This window comes from Corvus kubaryi, unplaced genomic scaffold, assembly GCF_017639235.1.
Source record: "Corvus kubaryi isolate FWS band 111438036 unplaced genomic scaffold, C.kubaryi_AGA036_p1.0 split1-37296, whole genome shotgun sequence".
In the NCBI taxonomy this organism is placed as follows: domain Eukaryota; kingdom Metazoa; phylum Chordata; class Aves; order Passeriformes; family Corvidae; genus Corvus; species Corvus kubaryi.
Genome location: NW_024582075.1, coordinates 12463302 through 12481337, shown reverse-complemented (window position 1 = coordinate 12481337; position 18036 = coordinate 12463302). Strand labels below are relative to the sequence as shown.

Below are 18036 nucleotides of genomic sequence, written 5' to 3'. Positions count from 1 at the left end.
ACTTTAAAGGAGAGGAATGGGAAAATAGTTTCATGACAACTACAGCTGCTATTTAAAAAAACACAGTGTCATCATAATGAACAATAATACTGGCAAAAGTCAGAGGACTTGTCAAAAACATGTCCATTTTTTAACCCTTTGGTGGTCCAGAACCGTTTTCATTTAAGTGTCAGTGCCAAACATAACAGCAACAGTATTGGGATATACATGATCAATACCTTGATCAAAAAATCAAAGCTGTCATTCAATATCATGACTTGAACAGAGAACACAAGCCACACAAGACTGGTTAACTACAGACTCAAGATAATACTACTTATGTAAAATAGTTGCTGCTTCACACTGTTACAGCCATTTTAAAGGCAGTGATAATGCTGCAATGTTGGCAGGAAGAGACAGAAACCATGAGACTGGAACAGACATGTATTTGGGCAAACATGTGGGTGAAAGGTTCAGTCCATCATATGATGTTGCTCTGTTCCTGAAGGAGAAATGGGTATGGAAAAGAGTTCCTTTTATGTCCCTACAGAACGGGAGGAAAAAGCCCAACTCATCATGTGGCAACAGCAGGATATGTTGATGCTTATCTAGCAAAGTAGCACTACAGTCACTGTTTTGTTGAGTTACTATAGCAGCAAAGTCTTTTTCTTATGTCACTACATAAGAAAAAAAAAACAAAACTAAGAAGGGACTGAAATATTCCAGCTGCCAGCATGTGTCTGCCACTCACCTTTTCCCCACAGAGAACTCCTGCTGCCTCCTTGCCCTTAGTACAGACACCTTTGCTTCTCTTTTGAAATAAAAAGAGTAATTCTGTTAACCCAAAGAGAAAAGTGACAAAAATATTTTGGGGACTGAAGAAGAAGTAACAGTTCTGTTTACGTACGTGGCAAAAAAACTTACAGGAGCATGTGTGCACTCCTTGACGATACATTTTCCCTTCCTCAATATTTACTCTGCCACCAATGTTGCTGTGAAAATGTCCTGCAGAATTTGAGTACAAATACATTTCTGAAAAGATGTCCTATTTTCTGACAGCTGCTGACATCCTTAATGACCACCATGTGAAAAATGGGTCCATCTCAAGCATTTTGATTTTAAAATATCATACATATTGAAGGAGAAATTTTTGGAACTAAATCCCTGGTCTTGAAAATGGTTCCTATCTCTGGAACAGATCAGACCTTGAATTATCATATTTCTGAGTTTTCATGGTACCAATGCAGTTCCTTGTCTTGTTGCTTTTACATTCCTACCCCATATATTTAGCTATGTTAGATGCTTAACTGAGTTGAGAAGGCTAAAACTCAGGGAAAACTCTAGTGGACCCTGGCAGCCCCACTTCCTATTAATTGTACTAGACCAGATCAGCTGAGGTACTGACCACTGCTGGCAGCTACTTCACTGTTTAAAACTTAACTCTACTAATTTTTCCTAAGCAGCTCCTTTTTTGGGGATGGAATGGGAAACATATAGGTAATGGAAAATGTATAAACTTGTGGAACAGGCAGAGGAAGTGCACTTTCAGTTCCACAACAGAAGGGAGGGAGAGAGGGAAGAAGGGAGGCAGAGAGGGAAAAAGACAGGAAAGCAGGAAGGTGGGAAGTCAGGAAGGAAGGAAGGAAGGAAGGAAGGAAAATACACTGAAGTTTTCCCATGGTGCATAATTTCTTCTGTGTAAAGTATCTACAGATCCCTAGGAAACATACGAGCTCAGTCATGAAAAGCCTTTGAGAGATCTTTAAGATCAGTGTCCATGTGCTATTAGGATTTTTAATCTATACCTTTCATATTTTGTCAAATGGAGTTGTGACTCAGTGACAGAGTGCTTATATCTTGTGTGCACGACTACAGTGTCACCACAGAGTCAGCTGCAGTTTAAAAGGCAAGGTTAAAATCTCAGGCATAACAAATGTACCTGGTTGGGATTTAGCTCAGAAAAATTGACTAAATATTTCAAGGTGTGAGAAAATATGAGTTAAATTAGCTCTTTACTAATACCAGCTAATTAGTCCCCACAGGAGCACACTTATGGGCAAGATCATATTAGTATAGTGATATTTTAACCGATTCAAACATAAATGGATAAGTGATGTGATATGTGTGAGACTAAACAGTGAGAAGGGGCTACCAGGAGTGTTAAACCTCATGGTTTTCATTCTTGTGCTTTGACTGTGCTGTTTTCCTTCCAAATTTTCATACAGTTTTTCAAAAGATACTTAGTGATTAACCATTATCATATGCTTTCCTAACACACCATACCCCCCCAACCCTCCCAATGAAAGAAAAAATCCTAAACAACCTCCAGACAAATAGTTCTGTTTCTAAAGGAGGTTTAGTACAGTTATTTTCTAATCGCAGACAAAGCTTTTTGATATTTACAGAAAAATACAACTACCTTGAATAAAACAGTGAAACAATATGGAAAGAGTGACTACAATAACTCTAGGAAACAAAAAAGAAGGAACAAACTTCATGTAAAGGGAAGAGCATTTGCCTCAAAGTTGGTCTAGTTCTTGCAAAATGGTTTAGACTGACAGGTTGGAAACCAAAGGGATAGCCACAAGTTTGTGATAACATAAGCAACAGCACAATACTTATCATGTCATCACACCATTACAGGCCATGTTCTGTGCTGAAGAGATGAGAAGTTTGGTCATTATTCTCACTTGCACTCTGGGTCTCTGCTGAGATCATCCAGAAATGCTACTTTCAGTAAAACCAAGCTGCTACGCCACAGCCCCTTTATGAATTTTTCAGATAACGTCAGATGATACAAATTCTACCACAGGAAAAATTCTAATACACATTCTCATAGAGATGCATGCTAAGTCACAAGGAGGGAAATGCCATTCAATTCAATGTAAGTGTAAGTGACCTTCGAAAAAAAAGACTGTTCTGCCATTAGTATCACTAGCACTGAATAAACTACTTTTGCCTAGATTTGCCTAAAAATGACAGTGAGTAGTATTCTGTCCACAAGACAGAGATGATATCTCCTACATATCTTAAGCAAAATCTGAATGAAATTAAGAGTAGGACTTGTGAGCTTCTAACAGTGTTTGGAAGTTTTTCCCTTTCCCCTTACTTTTTAGAATGTGTTGTTCAATTTTGTGTAATAAACAGATATTTTTTTTTTCTTCTATGTCAATAATCTGCTGAATTTATCTACAGATGATGCTTAAATTTCCAAACAAGTTTACCAAACCCATTTGACCTCTAACAGAAACAGAGTGAAATGAGAATGCTGAACAGCGATTCATTCAGTGAAGAATTATTTATATACCTCAAATGTGTTTTTCATTAAAAATTATATTTATTTATACCATGCATTCTACAAAAGAGTGGGGTTTTTTCTGTATATAATTCAATTTTTGTTCTCTTATTTTTTAGAATTTCCATATTACTTATTCCTATTAGCCTGGGAGGAGAGATGAGATTGCAGTACAGGTAACACTACAAAGGTTCATGTGTTTTGGAAGAATGCACCCTTACTGTTCTAATTTCTCTTTCTCACAAACTGAGCTTGCACAACATAAAACAAAGCAAAGCAGATCTCTCCACTCAGTTTAACAAGGCAAAGTAGTTGAGACTTTGAAGAAAATAAAAAAAAGATGAAAGAAGAATGTCAGTGAAACAGCTTACTTTTTTGCTATAAAGTTTCTTTTTGTTAAACCAGAAGGTAAATGTTCCTTACAGTTTCTGTGGAATCCACAAACATTTTCAGGGCTTCATGAGTGTACAGAATAAAAAAAATGATCAGAGGCTTGTAACTCATAGGAACATAGTGAGAATTCATTTAGAAATATTTTTCTTTTATTTTCTACAACTGGAAATACTGATTTATTAGATATTGATTCCTATTTTTGGAAACAAAAATACTGAAATGCATAGAAAGTACTTAAAAAGAGGAAATCTGTATTAAGAGTTTCCTCCAGAAAACGTAAGAGGAGTTAAGTACTCAAGTGGACATAAAAAGTAAGAATAATCAAAATGCACAGCAAAACAATACAGCGACAAGCTGAAACAATGGAGCATTTCTGACTTTGCTAAGAAGAATAATGTTCTGGGTCAGTAAATACAGAAAAGGAACACATTCTCACTGGAGGAATATTTTATTATATGCTCAAATATCCCTTGGGGGTTTGTTTGTTTCTTTTTCTTTTGTTATTGTTATTTGTTTTGTAAAGAAAAGAGTCTACAACACACATCCTAATGGCTTTGGCTGTGTATTGAGCTTAAGTAAATACCATCCCTCAGTCAGTATGTTGTGGTAACAAAGGCTGCCAGTGTGGTTTACCAGCTCAAGCAACATGTGTAAACACCGGAAACAAAAAATTCAGAGGGCAGCCTCCTTTCTCTCTGCCTTTCTCAACTGCTTGTTCCTTCTCTGTCTCCTGGTCATGCTTGCTCTCTTGCTCACTATCTTTCTTGGACTTTTGTTATTTTCTGACAAATCATGCGAGTGAAACACAAAACATTAACACAACTAGACATCCTTTTTCTCTGTCTTCTAATTTTATCCAAAGGGAAAGTTACCCAATAAAAAGTCCAGCATATGTTTTCAGAGCTACTAAGTGCTTCTGCCATTAATTTCTTTTGATTGCTTCTATAAAACATGCCTTAATCATACTACAGCACTTTCCATTGCAAAAAAAGACAACTTTACAGAACAACATAGTTAACATTATTTCCCTGTTCCTTTTGATTTTTTTTTAAACACCACAAAAATCCAGGCTATAATAAGAAGCACACAAAATTATATTCATCTTTGTTCTGTGACAAGTAGTATCAGCATTTATATCCCCAAATATTATGCATGTTTGACAAAAAAAGTTTCTACTGGTTCACATGACACAATTCTGTTTTTTTTTTTTTCTTTTATGCAATGTAGTATATAAGGAATAAGGATGCACTATTGTTTCTAGTAATAATTGGCACTTGAAAAAAGCACCAAGAATTCTGTATTTCACTTTACCCCTTTTCCCTCCCCAGTATTTTTTTTGTGTGTAGTTCAAAAACTACAACTGTGGTTATGGTGAATAACTACATTTTCTTTTTTCAAAACGTGTGCAAAGTTGGCACTTTTGTATTAACACTAAACACTAATACTCTTTGTTTGGCATTCATGCCCTCATACTGACCAGATCACTTTTATCTAAGTGTATTTTTTTTAAAGACACTTACTGAAAATATGGCAATAGTTTAAGAAAAAAAAAAGCATGGATATTATTACACATCCCCTTGTAGTGTACGAAAAAGTGCATGACTGGATTTATGTAATAGTACAAGACAAAAAAACTGTATCAAATTACAGGTACTGTAAAGCATGCCAGCACCTCTGTATTATATCTAGCAGGTAGTTAAAACAAGACCGTGGTTCTTTTAAAAATGTGCATTAAAGCTAACATAAATGAGTAAAACTAGCCAGCAAACTATTTTTCCTGCTTATCTAACAGCTGAATGTAACTGTAAAAATTAAGCAAAAAAAATTAGAGTTAAACCACCATCAATACAATTGTTTTACATCATAGGCCTGTCAAGGCTCAATATATATATACAAGTGTAACAGCCATGCTTAGTAGAACGTTATCCCCAATGCTTAGAAGACACAAAGACAACTAAGTAGATTGTTTTTTCTTTCTCTTTTTGTTTGTTTGCAATTTTTTTGTGTGTTTTTAGGGGTTTTTTGTGTGGTTTTTTTTTGTTCTTTTTTTTTGTTTGTTTTCTTTTTTTTTTTGTTATTTTTGTTCTTTTTTTTTCAGGCAAGTTATGGGTAGAACAAACTGTCTCTTTGGAGATGACCAAGAACATTCTAACAGAACTAGGGACAGCTACAAGTTTTCTTTTAGTTTGGTTTTTTTTGTTGTTGTTTGTTTTTGTTTTTTCCATGAAGGATCTCTTCCCCCAAATTAAAGGTCCTGGATTTTGTTTCTATTAAAAAAAAAAAAAAAAGAAAAAAAACCCCAACAACCAACAAAGAGGAAAAAGCACCTGGTGTTTCTTTCTTTTGCTATAAAAGAAAAGAAAAAAATTATATATATATATGTATATTTATGTGTGTGTATATATATATATACACATATATATATATATATATAAAGGGAAACTGTATATGGCAGTTCAGATGTAGTGGGCCCTCTCTGAGAGCTGGCATTATGCTGTGTCCATCCTTGACCTAATCTACTGAAGTGAAAGGAATGTTTTTATGCAGATTGGGGTTCTGGCTGTGCCGATTTCGGCTACGGACAGAGGAGAACATCATGTTGCACCCAGGGACTTTGCACTTGTGCATTTCTCGCAAGTGCACTGTTTTATAGTGCACTCTGAGGGTTCCCTTGTTGCTGTACATTTTGTGGCAAATATTACACATTATCCCACCGTTGCTCACCGAAACACTGTTGAACATGAGGGATCCTGGGACATCGGTGCCCATACCTACAGCTAAGGCAGGGGCATCTGCTTTGTGGGCAGATTCCCCGCTGTCACTTGCCCCATCGACGTCGTCCAGGAGAATACCCTCATCGCTTCCTGCATCAGATTCTCTTGAAGAATGGATACTGCTGCTGGACTGGATGCTGGAGGTGGTGCTCAGGTCTAGTACCATATAGTCTTCTGCCATGCCCCTGCCATACCCATTCATATGGGAATCCTCAGTACCAGCAGGCGAGGATGTGTCTTCCCTTATGTCAAGCCCCATCTGATGCTGAGCGCCATATATCTTCACCAAAAATTCATTGCGGAGGTCCTTACTAAGAGAAGGCTGTGAAGTGTCCAAGCCCATGTCATCCAGTTCTTTGGTCAACAGTTTACGGTGCAGGTTTATGTTAGCACTGTGTCTGGGAAAGGAAGAGGGAAGGGAAAAAAAGGAAAAATGTACAGTATTTTTGATTAAACATACAGTCATCAAGCACCAAATCCAAATCCTGATTTATTGATAATTTTTCATAAAAATATCCCCTGTCCATGTTGCTTGAAAATTTCAGTCTTTCTATAAGTGGACAAATTACAACATAAAAACTAAACAAAATAAGCAAATTCCCCCCTTACTGTTTTTCTTGTCAGCTGCTGCTCCTCAACATTAGTCCCCAACAGCAGCTAGAGCCCTTTTATTTGAAATTTACAAAAAAATAAATTGCACTAGCAGAAAATGCAAAATGCTCTTCTTGATTCCTGAATGCCTGGTGACTTTCCTTCTCTTCAAGAAGCAAAAATATTAATATATGAAATATATGCATGTGTGTCTATCTATGTCTTACTCTGGATCCATGTCTTTAGCTATTTATCCATCCATACATACCTAAAAATATGTTTATATTTATATATATATGTACTCACATAGCTCTGTAAATGAAATATAGGAGGAGAGTAAAATAAAAGTAACTGAATAACGTATTGTCAGAGATCCTGATTCAAATAATTTAATTCTCTCATAAAGGGATTCAGAATCAGGCCAAACCAAAATGGAGAAGACTTGAAGGGTTTAAGAGAACAAGTCTTTGAAATCTACATGTAACATTCTGAAAATCTTAAACAAAGTCGGTGGTTTCATCCTTCTAGGTTGTCACTGCCACTCTTCCCTGTCCTTTTCCCTGTACTGTCTGTATGCAGTGCTGATCGACTCAAGCAATTTAGTGTCCAGTAAAAAAAACCTACTAATGGCAGTGAGAATTTTGCCCCAAATAAATCAAAAAACTTAAGTGTGGTTTTGGTTTAGGTATTTGCTGAAGTTACTGCAGATATTCAAGACAATGGAAAACTGTCACTGATGGAAGTGGGTTTTGGACCAGATCCCCAGAGATGCAAATTAAAATATTCTCAAGTGTTTTACAGGATCTGGGTCTTTGCTCTCAAGAAATAAAGCTCTACATTTGCAAACAATGTAAGCCTTTGGGTTAGTAAATGCGTAAAATAGCCTATTATTTGAAATACTGCATTCTACTCTCCACTTTTGGCATTGGCTTTATTCATCCATTGCAGTAGAACCTCACTGATTTGCAGCAGTGTCAGGAAACCCTCTTTGAAAAACTGCGTTTTCTGAATTAATGATTCAACCAACAAACATGACAGATATCAAAGACCTCTAACCACAGAACATGCTCATTTTGGTGAAATGCTTAAGTATAAGAAATCAGTGTAAAGTTTTCAGTAACAGAAAACTTTAGGGTTCAGTTTTCAGAATGTGCAGCATTACTGTGGAAATGGCAAATATTTATTCAGTTTCTTTGGAGGGTGACTTGATTTTTGAGTCAGCAAAAAAAGAATTAGCGAAGTTCTACTGCATAACATTCTTTGCAAGCTAAGGACCCAAACCCGCAATTTACAACATGCAGACTCACCAGTCTGTCTGCCCATTATAAATTGCAGATCAGAGCCCAAATGTAGGAGGAAAAAGAAGGGGGTGTGGGGAGTGGGAGAAGGGTGGGGAAAGAGAGAGAGAAAGAGAGAATTTTAACATAGGAATAGCTTAATTTGCAAAAAGCACTAGGTATAAAATTGTCATGGGAAGACATAACAATGATCAAATATTTTACAGACATTCAGGTCCTACATTAACAAAAAAGGGTGAAGAGGAACAATAGCTATGAGCAATATTTCCTTATTGGAAGCTTTTATTTTAAGAAACCCTTTGAAACATACCTCTCAACCAACTGAAGTTCAAAACATGGTACAGCAATACAATGCAAATAAATAAAGCAAATGCAAAAGTAGGAAGATTAAATTGATGTGGAGTAAATCTGTAATTTTCTAACACGTACTTTGTGATTCATTTATCTGTTGCACATAACTTAAGGGATTAAACAAACAGCAATAGAACTGATCTGTCCCACTCACCTGCAAATGCAGGTAACTCTTTTCTGACATAAAACTGATACTGCAATGCAGTTTAATTGAATTGTGTGTGCTTGGGATTCAATTATTCCAGTAAGGGGGCAGTCTAGAATAGAGGACTTCTCTCCTACTGAGAAACAGTTGAGAGGTATGGGCAAGGGTGGAAAAAGTGGAGAGTATTTCTTGCTTTTGTCCCACGTGGGAAATACTCCTTTCACACAAGCAAGTATAGCACTATTGCCTTTTTGAGGCGTAGAAGTGTAATTATGCATATCCCCACACTGCACTTAGGAAGGCTGAGCTTACCTTGTGATAAGATCAGCTTTCTAATCTTTTGCTAAATTGAGATCACAAAAGAGAGAGAGAGAGAGGAGAGAAGAGAAAGAAAGGGGGAGGGGGAGGAGAGAGAGAGAGAGAAAGAACAAATTCACATTCCAATCCAGACATATCTGGTTAAAAAAAAAAAATCTGAAACCAATAAAACACAGACTTCAAAAAAAGTCTTGACTGTGAAACTGGTTTTTGTCAGCTGTAATATCACTTATACTGTTGTTCTGATGGATACTGACTCAATCACACAATACAGAAAACATAAAGCAAATTAATCAAAGCATATTCACACCATCCCCATTATTATCCACAGATGAGTTCTGAACATATGCATGCAGTGTTCACATACATGAATGATAAACAGTAGTCCTGATGGTCCCTTGCCTTCCTATTCCTTGTTTCAAATGGAATGTAGCTCCATGTAAAGTTGCTAAGTGCAGTACTGTGAAGGCCTGTCCACACTGACCAGAGTTATTAAATGACCATAAAAGCTCATTTGCGCTTATCATCATAAGGCTAACTGCAAACTATTCATAAAGTCCTCAGGTGTATACTTATGATTTCTCCTCCTCACTCCTGTGTTATGGGAATTTGTTTCAGCATACAAACTAGTCAGGATAACTGTAACTGTTGCTTCCATGCATCTGTGCTTACGATTTCCTTGGTTTGCTGCTGAGAAAAACAACAGTCAGGCATGCAGTGAAAATAACTTCAGCATTCTCTAAATGAAGAGATAAGAATAAATTGCCGAGTTAAAGAGGGGGCCACCAAGCCCCAGATAGACAGAGGCCATTCTGAGAAAGACCAGTGTAAGGATGCAAACTCTGCTGATGCTCTGATAAGAAGAGATGCCTCCCTTATTCAATTCTCACTTACAGCAGTAGCAATCAGTAATCTAGTTAAAGTATGTACCAGCCCATAATATCTGTCAGGCAAACGATGTGCAGAAATGTGCGGACCAGTTCTGGCACTCTGCTCAGTAGTGTCCCTTTTCCGCTGTCAGCAGTACTGTTGGATTCTCCTAATATAATTACATTGACTTTTATTCAATTAAGTGCCATTCCTAGCCTTAAAAAGAAGCTACTTTATCAATTGATTCAGGTGTAATGCAATAATAAAGATGAACTCATGGCAGTGCATTAGATCTGCTGTTCATAACTTCTGAACATAAGTTCATTCATAGCAGTCGATTTCCATTATGCAACCACAGTTCAAAAGAATTGATTCCTTTACATACATTTCTTAATCTATTTCACTTGTGTTTAATACTGTCCCTAAATATCATATGCGAAAACATTCTGGTGGAGAAGGAGGAATGAATTGTGAAAAAAATTCATTTATTTAGACACTGAAGTTTTGAAATCTTATTAAAAACCCCAAAGTCTCGGACTCCCTTCTCCATACCAAGCAGAGATTTTCCATCCTAATCCAACTCTTTCTCCTCTGCTTTGTTACTCCCAAGCCCTAGGAAGTCCCCTAGAAGCCCTCAGCCAATGCTAACCACCTGTCATCTTGTTCATCTGCTCCTCCCCAGGACACCTGCAGTTCCTTGCTTCAGCTATTCTGTTCTCTGATGTGATTTACAAAGCTGCTTACCTCTTCCTCCTCCAGATACTGCTCCCAGGTATGTGTAAACAATGGTCCCTGAGTAAGCTGAGGCACAGCTTGGGCAGAGTGATTTGTGGTAATGCATGAACACTGCTATCAAACAGACAGAAAATCCTGAAGCAAAATATGCCAAAACCTGCTGAGCTTCAGCTTGCCATGGCTTCATTATTCCTCATACCTGAGCTAGCTAATTCAAGGCCATCTCTGGTGTCCTTTGCACTGCAATTGCTGCTGTATCTGCAGGAAAAAAACTTAAAGAACATAAATGATTCGCAGAAGTATATATATGTGTGTATGAAACAAAATATTTGGCCTAATGAAGTCCTTTGAATGCCTCTGGACTTCCTAGATTGCTTATTTGTACATCAACTACCAGAATGGCATTTGATCCTCACAGTGGAAATGTTGTGTAAAGACAGCTGGTGATTGAAGTCTTCCAGACAGAAATACAACATCAAATGAGTTTAACTAAAGGTGTATCTCACTCTACTTCTGTTACTATACCTACCCGCTCCTAGGCAACAAGGGATGGTGAGGAGGTTTAGTTCTGAAAATCCTATCTGTGCCAAATAATGTCCAAACACCTGTTTACCTCAGTACTATGTGTCAGATACCCTTAAAAACGAAAAGAGTATTTTTCCAAGATGTTTTGAAATGTAGCTTGCTGTGGCAAACTCTAGGACGCAGAATAACTGATTTTTGACATAAATACCACTCTTTTTTCAGGTTACTATTAATTAATTGTATATGTGGAAAGCAAAAGTGTGTGCAAAGTCCTCACTAGAGTGGATTTGGACATAAGAATGGAACAGTCCTGCCTTGAGGATGATGATGATACACATGAAATCTCTGGCTGTGGTGAAGTGTCAACCTCTGAGTTCACCACTGCCCTTCCAGACAGGAATTTTGGCAGCAGTGCAGTGCACAATCCTACAGCAGTTACAGCAGCTCCCTGACTCTCAGCATGATCCCACTGGTAGCAGTATTTTCCTTCTCTTGTGAAGTTCATGGAAGTATTCTTCCTTAACTACAATTCATTGTTGATTCCACTCCACCTACTACTAGCGAGCTTCTTAGTGACAGATGCACTATCCACCAAGAGAAGGAAGGGAATTATAAGCCTAGGAAATATGGTCAATTAAATGTACATTCTATTTACACAGATCATAAATCCAGACTGGGATCTCTTCAGCATTTTCTTTCTACACTTGTCAATGAATCTGATTTTGTTAATTTACTGTCCATTTGTTGGAAAGAAAAAATTTAATGGCCACTTTAGTTTATTTTTATTTAGTCAGTCTTTTAATTTCATTTTGAAGTGAGTGAGAAGGAATTTATCAGAGCAGAATTTGTCCTGGTATAGAAATTGGCATGAATTCTATGGATGACTCAAGGCCAAATGTGGATGCACCCATAGCTGCAGTCCTATCTGCAGTGGGGCAAACCTCATCTCGGATGCACAGAGCAGAGTTAGAGAATTTGGATTATAAATAGCACTGTTTATTTAGATTCAAGCATTATAGAGGGCACAAAACCAACTGCATGAAAAATTAGGTTGAATATGTTTGCAGTTCAGGACAGGGCAGGTTGTCGAAAATTAAATATATAACATTATTTTCTTAATTATTTTAGCAAGAGCAAATGTATGTTTGTACTTAAATATTGTGGGATGAGAGAGAAAAAGAGAGTGAGAATGAAAGAGAAATACAGTTGTTAGGGCAGTCAGTTAGGGACTATGGAAACCCACTTTCCACTGCTTGATGTAGTGAGGCAGAAAAGACAAGACAACTGCTGCCCCAGTTAAATGTCCTAGCTACTGGGCCCTTGCTTCTCCTTGGCTGACCATAAGCAGCAAAGTTCCCTGATAAAGACCTCAGTGAACCATGAAAGTATACAGTATTGTTCATTAAAATTCTGAAATGATCCATTTCAACATTTCTGATTGTACCCAGCCACAGCTGTTCTTCCTATGCTTCCAAGAAAGCCACCATCCCGGTTTCAGACATTTCAGATATTCTGAAAATGCCTTTTCTGGCAAACACATGATTTGATAAATTAATATACCCTAGCCTTAGCACTCTAACACTGCAAAGAAATCACAAACAGAACATGACAGCAGGAGGCCATAAGTATTTGATCAGCTTTGTTTTAAGATCAATAAGTGAACCCAGCATTAAGTAACACAATAAAATTATATTTTGAGACTTAATGCATGTAAAGACAACATAGTATTATTTTCTGTCAAATTATGTTTTTTTCCAAGTGATAGTAGGTTTGTTTTATTTTTGGTTTTAAAAAGAAAGAAGCTACTACTGGATTACAAAACCTAAAACCACACAATCTTCAGCAGCTGGAAGTAGGTTTTGTTAAAGAATCAAAGGTCAGAACACAATTGTCTGCTGGTTTATGTACAAATTGACAAACCTCTTATTAAAGCTGGATATGGAAGTAACTGCTCTGGTCTACAGGGCCATAAAAGCTATCCTCCTGCTATACTTAGTTTAAAACTAAGCTCTATCAATTGGGTTTAAAATATCATAAACCAAGAAACTTTCATTATACCTCCTGTGAGACTTTTTCCACACAGATTTTCAGCTCAGTATTCAACCTATATTTTTACCTATAATGAAATGTTAAAGGAAAGTTTTCTTTGTTTCTCTTCACCTCAAAGAGAATTAAGACTTATGGTTTTGTTTTAAATTTTCACATGATTTTAGTTGCTAACACAATTTGGTAATATGGCAAAGTATTGTGGTCTTACCTCAATTTCATGTCCCTTTCCTGCTTGTTTAAGCCTGAAACTCATAGAAAGGCCCAGAATATGTGAACATTACAGAAAGTAAACCCAGAATTTTATGCTTTCTCAGAATTTCTGCAGACTGAAAGTGCTGAGTTTCATGCAGCTAAAATCAAAGAACCAGAAAGTAAGACTCTGACTAAATATAACAGCGTACATGTTTATGAGAACGATATGGCCTCAATTCTGATATTCCTTCAAGAAAGAAACAGCAATAATTTCCCCCACTTGCTTAAGAGAATCAACAATAAAACAGTTCCTCGAATTTAATTAGTAATGGAAACTGTTAAAGAAATTATTTTCTCACTTACTGTTCTAATTTTGCCACTCTATCAGCAGTCTTTGATAAAGGTTTTGGTTTTGTTTTGTTTTGGGATTTTTTTCAATTAAAAAGAAAAAAAATCCATAAATCTAAGCAAAGATAATAATGGTTCGAAATCCTGACCTGACCTAAATTGTAAAATCCACATTTATCTGAACAAGGACAAGGTTTAAGTCTGTACACTAGTGCTTCCATGTATTTGATCATATTTAATTTGCCTCTAAGTGTAAGGGGAAAAGTAGGTATAGGGGATAGACTTTAGAAGGAGTCAAGGAAAAAATACTATGCTACTTGGGAACAGGGTAGTAGCATGAGTTCTTGAGGCCTGAAATTGCATAGAAACTGAAAAATATTAACCTTGCATAGGAAGAAAATCCAAAAGGTAAAATACAGTTCAGCATCTATTAAAAAAAGCAAAAAAAAACCCCAGTGCTTATTAAATACAGGAAATAAAGGACAAGCAAGTTCTTGCAAATTAAAGATGTGGAGCCCAGTCATTTCAATCCCTTTCAATATGAAACAAATCACTCACACTGGTCACGAAGACAGCTCCCTCTACACTCAAATTATTCACTTGAAGATAAGCTCCCATCAAACTCTTTAGGGGTTTAACTAATTTACTGCACAGATACGGCACGTCTGTTGTAATAACAGGTAGGATGTATTGGGGTCGACCATTTATCAGAATTAGACTTCTTTTTTCAATTCACAGTGAATTATGCTGCCTACACTGCTCCTCTTTCTCAGAGCTTCCCATCCCCTTACGGCTCCTAATGTGGCAGGCAAACAAAATTGACAGTCTCATCTTGTCAACAAGGGGTGATTCTCCTGAGAAGCCATTTAACTTTGCAGAGGAAGCAATGTATTAATGTGCCTGTCCCAGGAATGTTAATCATCGTCAAGCTCCCTCTAACTTTGACATGAACAAAATCACCAAATTTGTTTACTAAATGAATCGTAATATGCTAATAAGAGAGCATGACATATATGGTAAAGCCAAACAGATGGTTTGTTTACTCCACTTTGCAACTTTATAAATGTTGTAACTCTGAAGATGCCAGTGAGAATTATTGGTTTGTTGGCAGTGGCAAACTGTCTTTTGCATACTTAAGCCACAGTTAGAGTCAGAAAACAATTTATCATCACCATGGAATGCATAAAAAATGTTAATGCAGTGATAGCATTTAGGAAGGCAGGATAGTTGACTGTGTGAGCAAATACTCAGGTTAAATACGAAATTGATATTTGATGGGAATGTTTGCTACCAAATAATTCTTTAAAAAGAAATCTGTCAGGTTTGGGATACTTGAAAGGTCCAATAATTCAGTACATACCTGTTGAGGTGTTTAGTGAAACAGTCCTTATGCTGCGAACAGAATTACGCTTTCACGACTGTTGTGTGTGCTCAGAACCATTGAGGTTATGTCGCACTCTTAAAATATTACTATTGTTGTTCATTAAAGATCAAAAGATGTTACAAACAAAAAGCACAACGACCGGTGTACTTGCCAAAGTTACTCAGAAGTGATCAAAACTGCGTTACAACATTTCAACCTCTCACTTTACTAGCTGCCTGGAAGCAAAACAGACTCATTACAAAATAGCCTGCACTCTTGTCTAATAACCAGACTTGATGAGAAAGTTTAGAATAAGAGGATTTATCTGACAGAATATTTTCTGAGTGAACTAATACAGTGTCGCAATGTTACATGCACAAGAAGGTCATTATACATATGACAAGGTCCTCTGACGGGCATAACAGGTGCTCAGCACCACTATCACTCCAAAACTGTTTCTACAATTTACACAAGCTCTACAGAAAAGTTTAGCTGGTGCAGCACACTGCAGTCATGCATTAAGTCCCCATATCCTCTGTGTTGAAGTATTTCCTGGTCCTTGACACAAGGTACTAAATTATTGGACCCAATTTCACCTTAAGAAATACTGAAGGGATGAAGAATACATGCATTAACATTTATTTTCAAACCTAAATCATCTAAATATTATATGATTCAAATTTTGTAATCAGAAATTTTCATCCTTCATTTCATTTTACTATTACAGCCAAATGTGATAATTTTGCAAGTTTTTACACAAACAGACCCTCCAGTTCAGATTCCCACTCATGAATTTTACTGAATTACAAGTTTCAGTAAATGCAAAAATAAAAATAAAATTCAGGCAGAACTCCTAGCTTTCCCCAACTCTGCTTTCAAACCAATCTTTTCTCTCAGATGTTGATGCATGACAACACATTATCTCATGGTTTGCTTAGAAGATTTACAGACTCTTTACTGATTGAACCTCAAGTTCAAAATAATAAAACCTGAGATCCAGTGATAGTTTTGCATGATTTCAGGTTCCACAGCAAATCTGTAAACCATTTATTTTGGTCAAAATGCAATAGTAATTCTCATTCCTAATGTTCATCTGTCTAAAAACTCTGGTTTATTTATATAACCATATATAACCATATATAATTTATATATATAACCAGAGGAAACATAAAACCAAATATGATGTGGCATTTCAACAGGGTTCCTTTATTAGTAATTTTACATTACTAAATAAGTACCCCTATCAGGTCAACTGATAGCTGATTATCCTACAACCTCCCTCCATTGATGCCCCGACTCCTCAGTGATTTCTATCCTCTGAGATTCTTCTATACATGCTATTGTCAGCATTTATTAAATTCTCAACTTTTTACTCATCCACAAGAGAATGTGCAAAGATTTCTAAGTTCAGCTTGCTGTCCAAGGATTATTTTGGAAGAAACATTAACGGCCGTCCCAGCCTGGCGCTTATATCTCATTTGAAACATCTACTCATTCCTGACCAACAAAGAAAATTTCAATAAAGTACTTTTACTGGTTTAACAGCAGTGAGCTCCTGGGATTGTCAAAGTGCTCAGTCTTTTCCGAGGAGAGAAGGAATCAGCAGCTCAAATATAATTAACCTTCCATTCTCAATGCAAACTGCCACGCACAGGAGCTCTGCAGTCTATTAGTGAAGTTATAACGGCCAACAGGCAGAGGCAAAATTGGTCAAAAAGTTGGCTGCTGCTGTCATATTTTTAGAATTATGATTAATGACACTAATAATGTGGATGATTACTGATATGTGTATCTCCTGCAGTTTATCATATTGCACTGGCTGCCTACGTCCACAATAAACATGATGCTATCATTTACCTCTTTATTGAAGGCAATCCTTCTCTTGAAGGAGCACATTCTAATTACTTTGTAATGTTTTATGTCTTAAACATTTTGTAGCTCTGGACCTTGCCAACTGCTTCATGTCTACCATTGATTAATTACAGAATGTTTAATCAAAATTTAGAACCTAATGCAGTCATTTATGAATGTGCGGCAGTGCCAAGATAGTTAGGCTGCCGTCCCAAGCTTGGAGAGTGCTGGGTTCAAAATTAAATCCCAGAAATCTGAAAGATGCCAAAGATTTTACCTCAAGTGATTTGAGTTTAAAAATCTTACTTCATTTGATGAATGATAGGCACCAACTCAAAATGAAAGGTCTTTGTTGTATATGTATGTGTGCTTGCATGTTCCAGTCACATTTTTCTTCTTTAAATGTCTTCATTTTTCTCTTTATGCCATTGTTGCTGCAGTTGCAGCCCCTTTACAAGCCTTCCTTGCTGCTAAAGCTCTTGCAAACACCAGTCAAGAGAGTGTAGTTTTGAAGTGGTTAAATGAGTGAAAAATAATTTGCAGGGACAAATACATAAGTTTTTTTTTAATGTGGATTTTTATGGTACTGTCATACAACCATTCACCGTTGAAGTTAAGTGTTTTTTTAATACCATTACTGAACTGCTGAAATGGATGCTAATATAGCTTGGAGTGCTAATGTCAAATCCTGGTAATAAAAAAGACAGACTGCTGAATGAAATAATTTCAAGTAAAAAATAGAACAAAAGTGCTCTCACTCTCGCTCTACACTTTTATTGAATTGGGACTGACTGAGCCAATTGCTTTAGAAGTCTGTAAAACACAATTACTAGTGAGCTGACTGACCCAGCAGTGCCCCTTCTGTGACAGAACAGACTAAAAAGGCTGCAGAATTAGTGCTGTTCCCCTATCTGGCTATCAGACCTGAGAGACATCCAGCGCAGGTTCTGTTATCCTTC

At 36.8% G+C, this 18036-nt stretch overlaps 1 protein-coding gene across 11 annotated transcripts in view; it reads right to left on the bottom strand.

The window, feature by feature from the left end:
• The window catches only part of BNC2 (basonuclin 2), a 349594-nt gene that overhangs the window by 19892 nt on the left and 311666 nt on the right, over positions 1 to 18036 (bottom strand). For 8 of the 11 annotated variants that reach the window (XM_042053937.1, XM_042053940.1, XM_042053942.1 and 5 more), the window contains one exon: positions 5993 to 6839. The exons of 1 other annotated variant lie outside the window; for it this stretch is intronic. In XM_042053937.1, coding sequence (XP_041909871.1) covers positions 6179 to 6839 — 661 coding nt within the window. In that variant the 3' untranslated portion in view covers positions 5993 to 6178. Of the gene's footprint in view, positions 1 to 5992; positions 6840 to 9138; positions 9170 to 18036 lie in introns of those variants that run through there. 2 more of the 11 variants (XM_042053947.1, XM_042053945.1) reach the window with 2 other exon arrangements.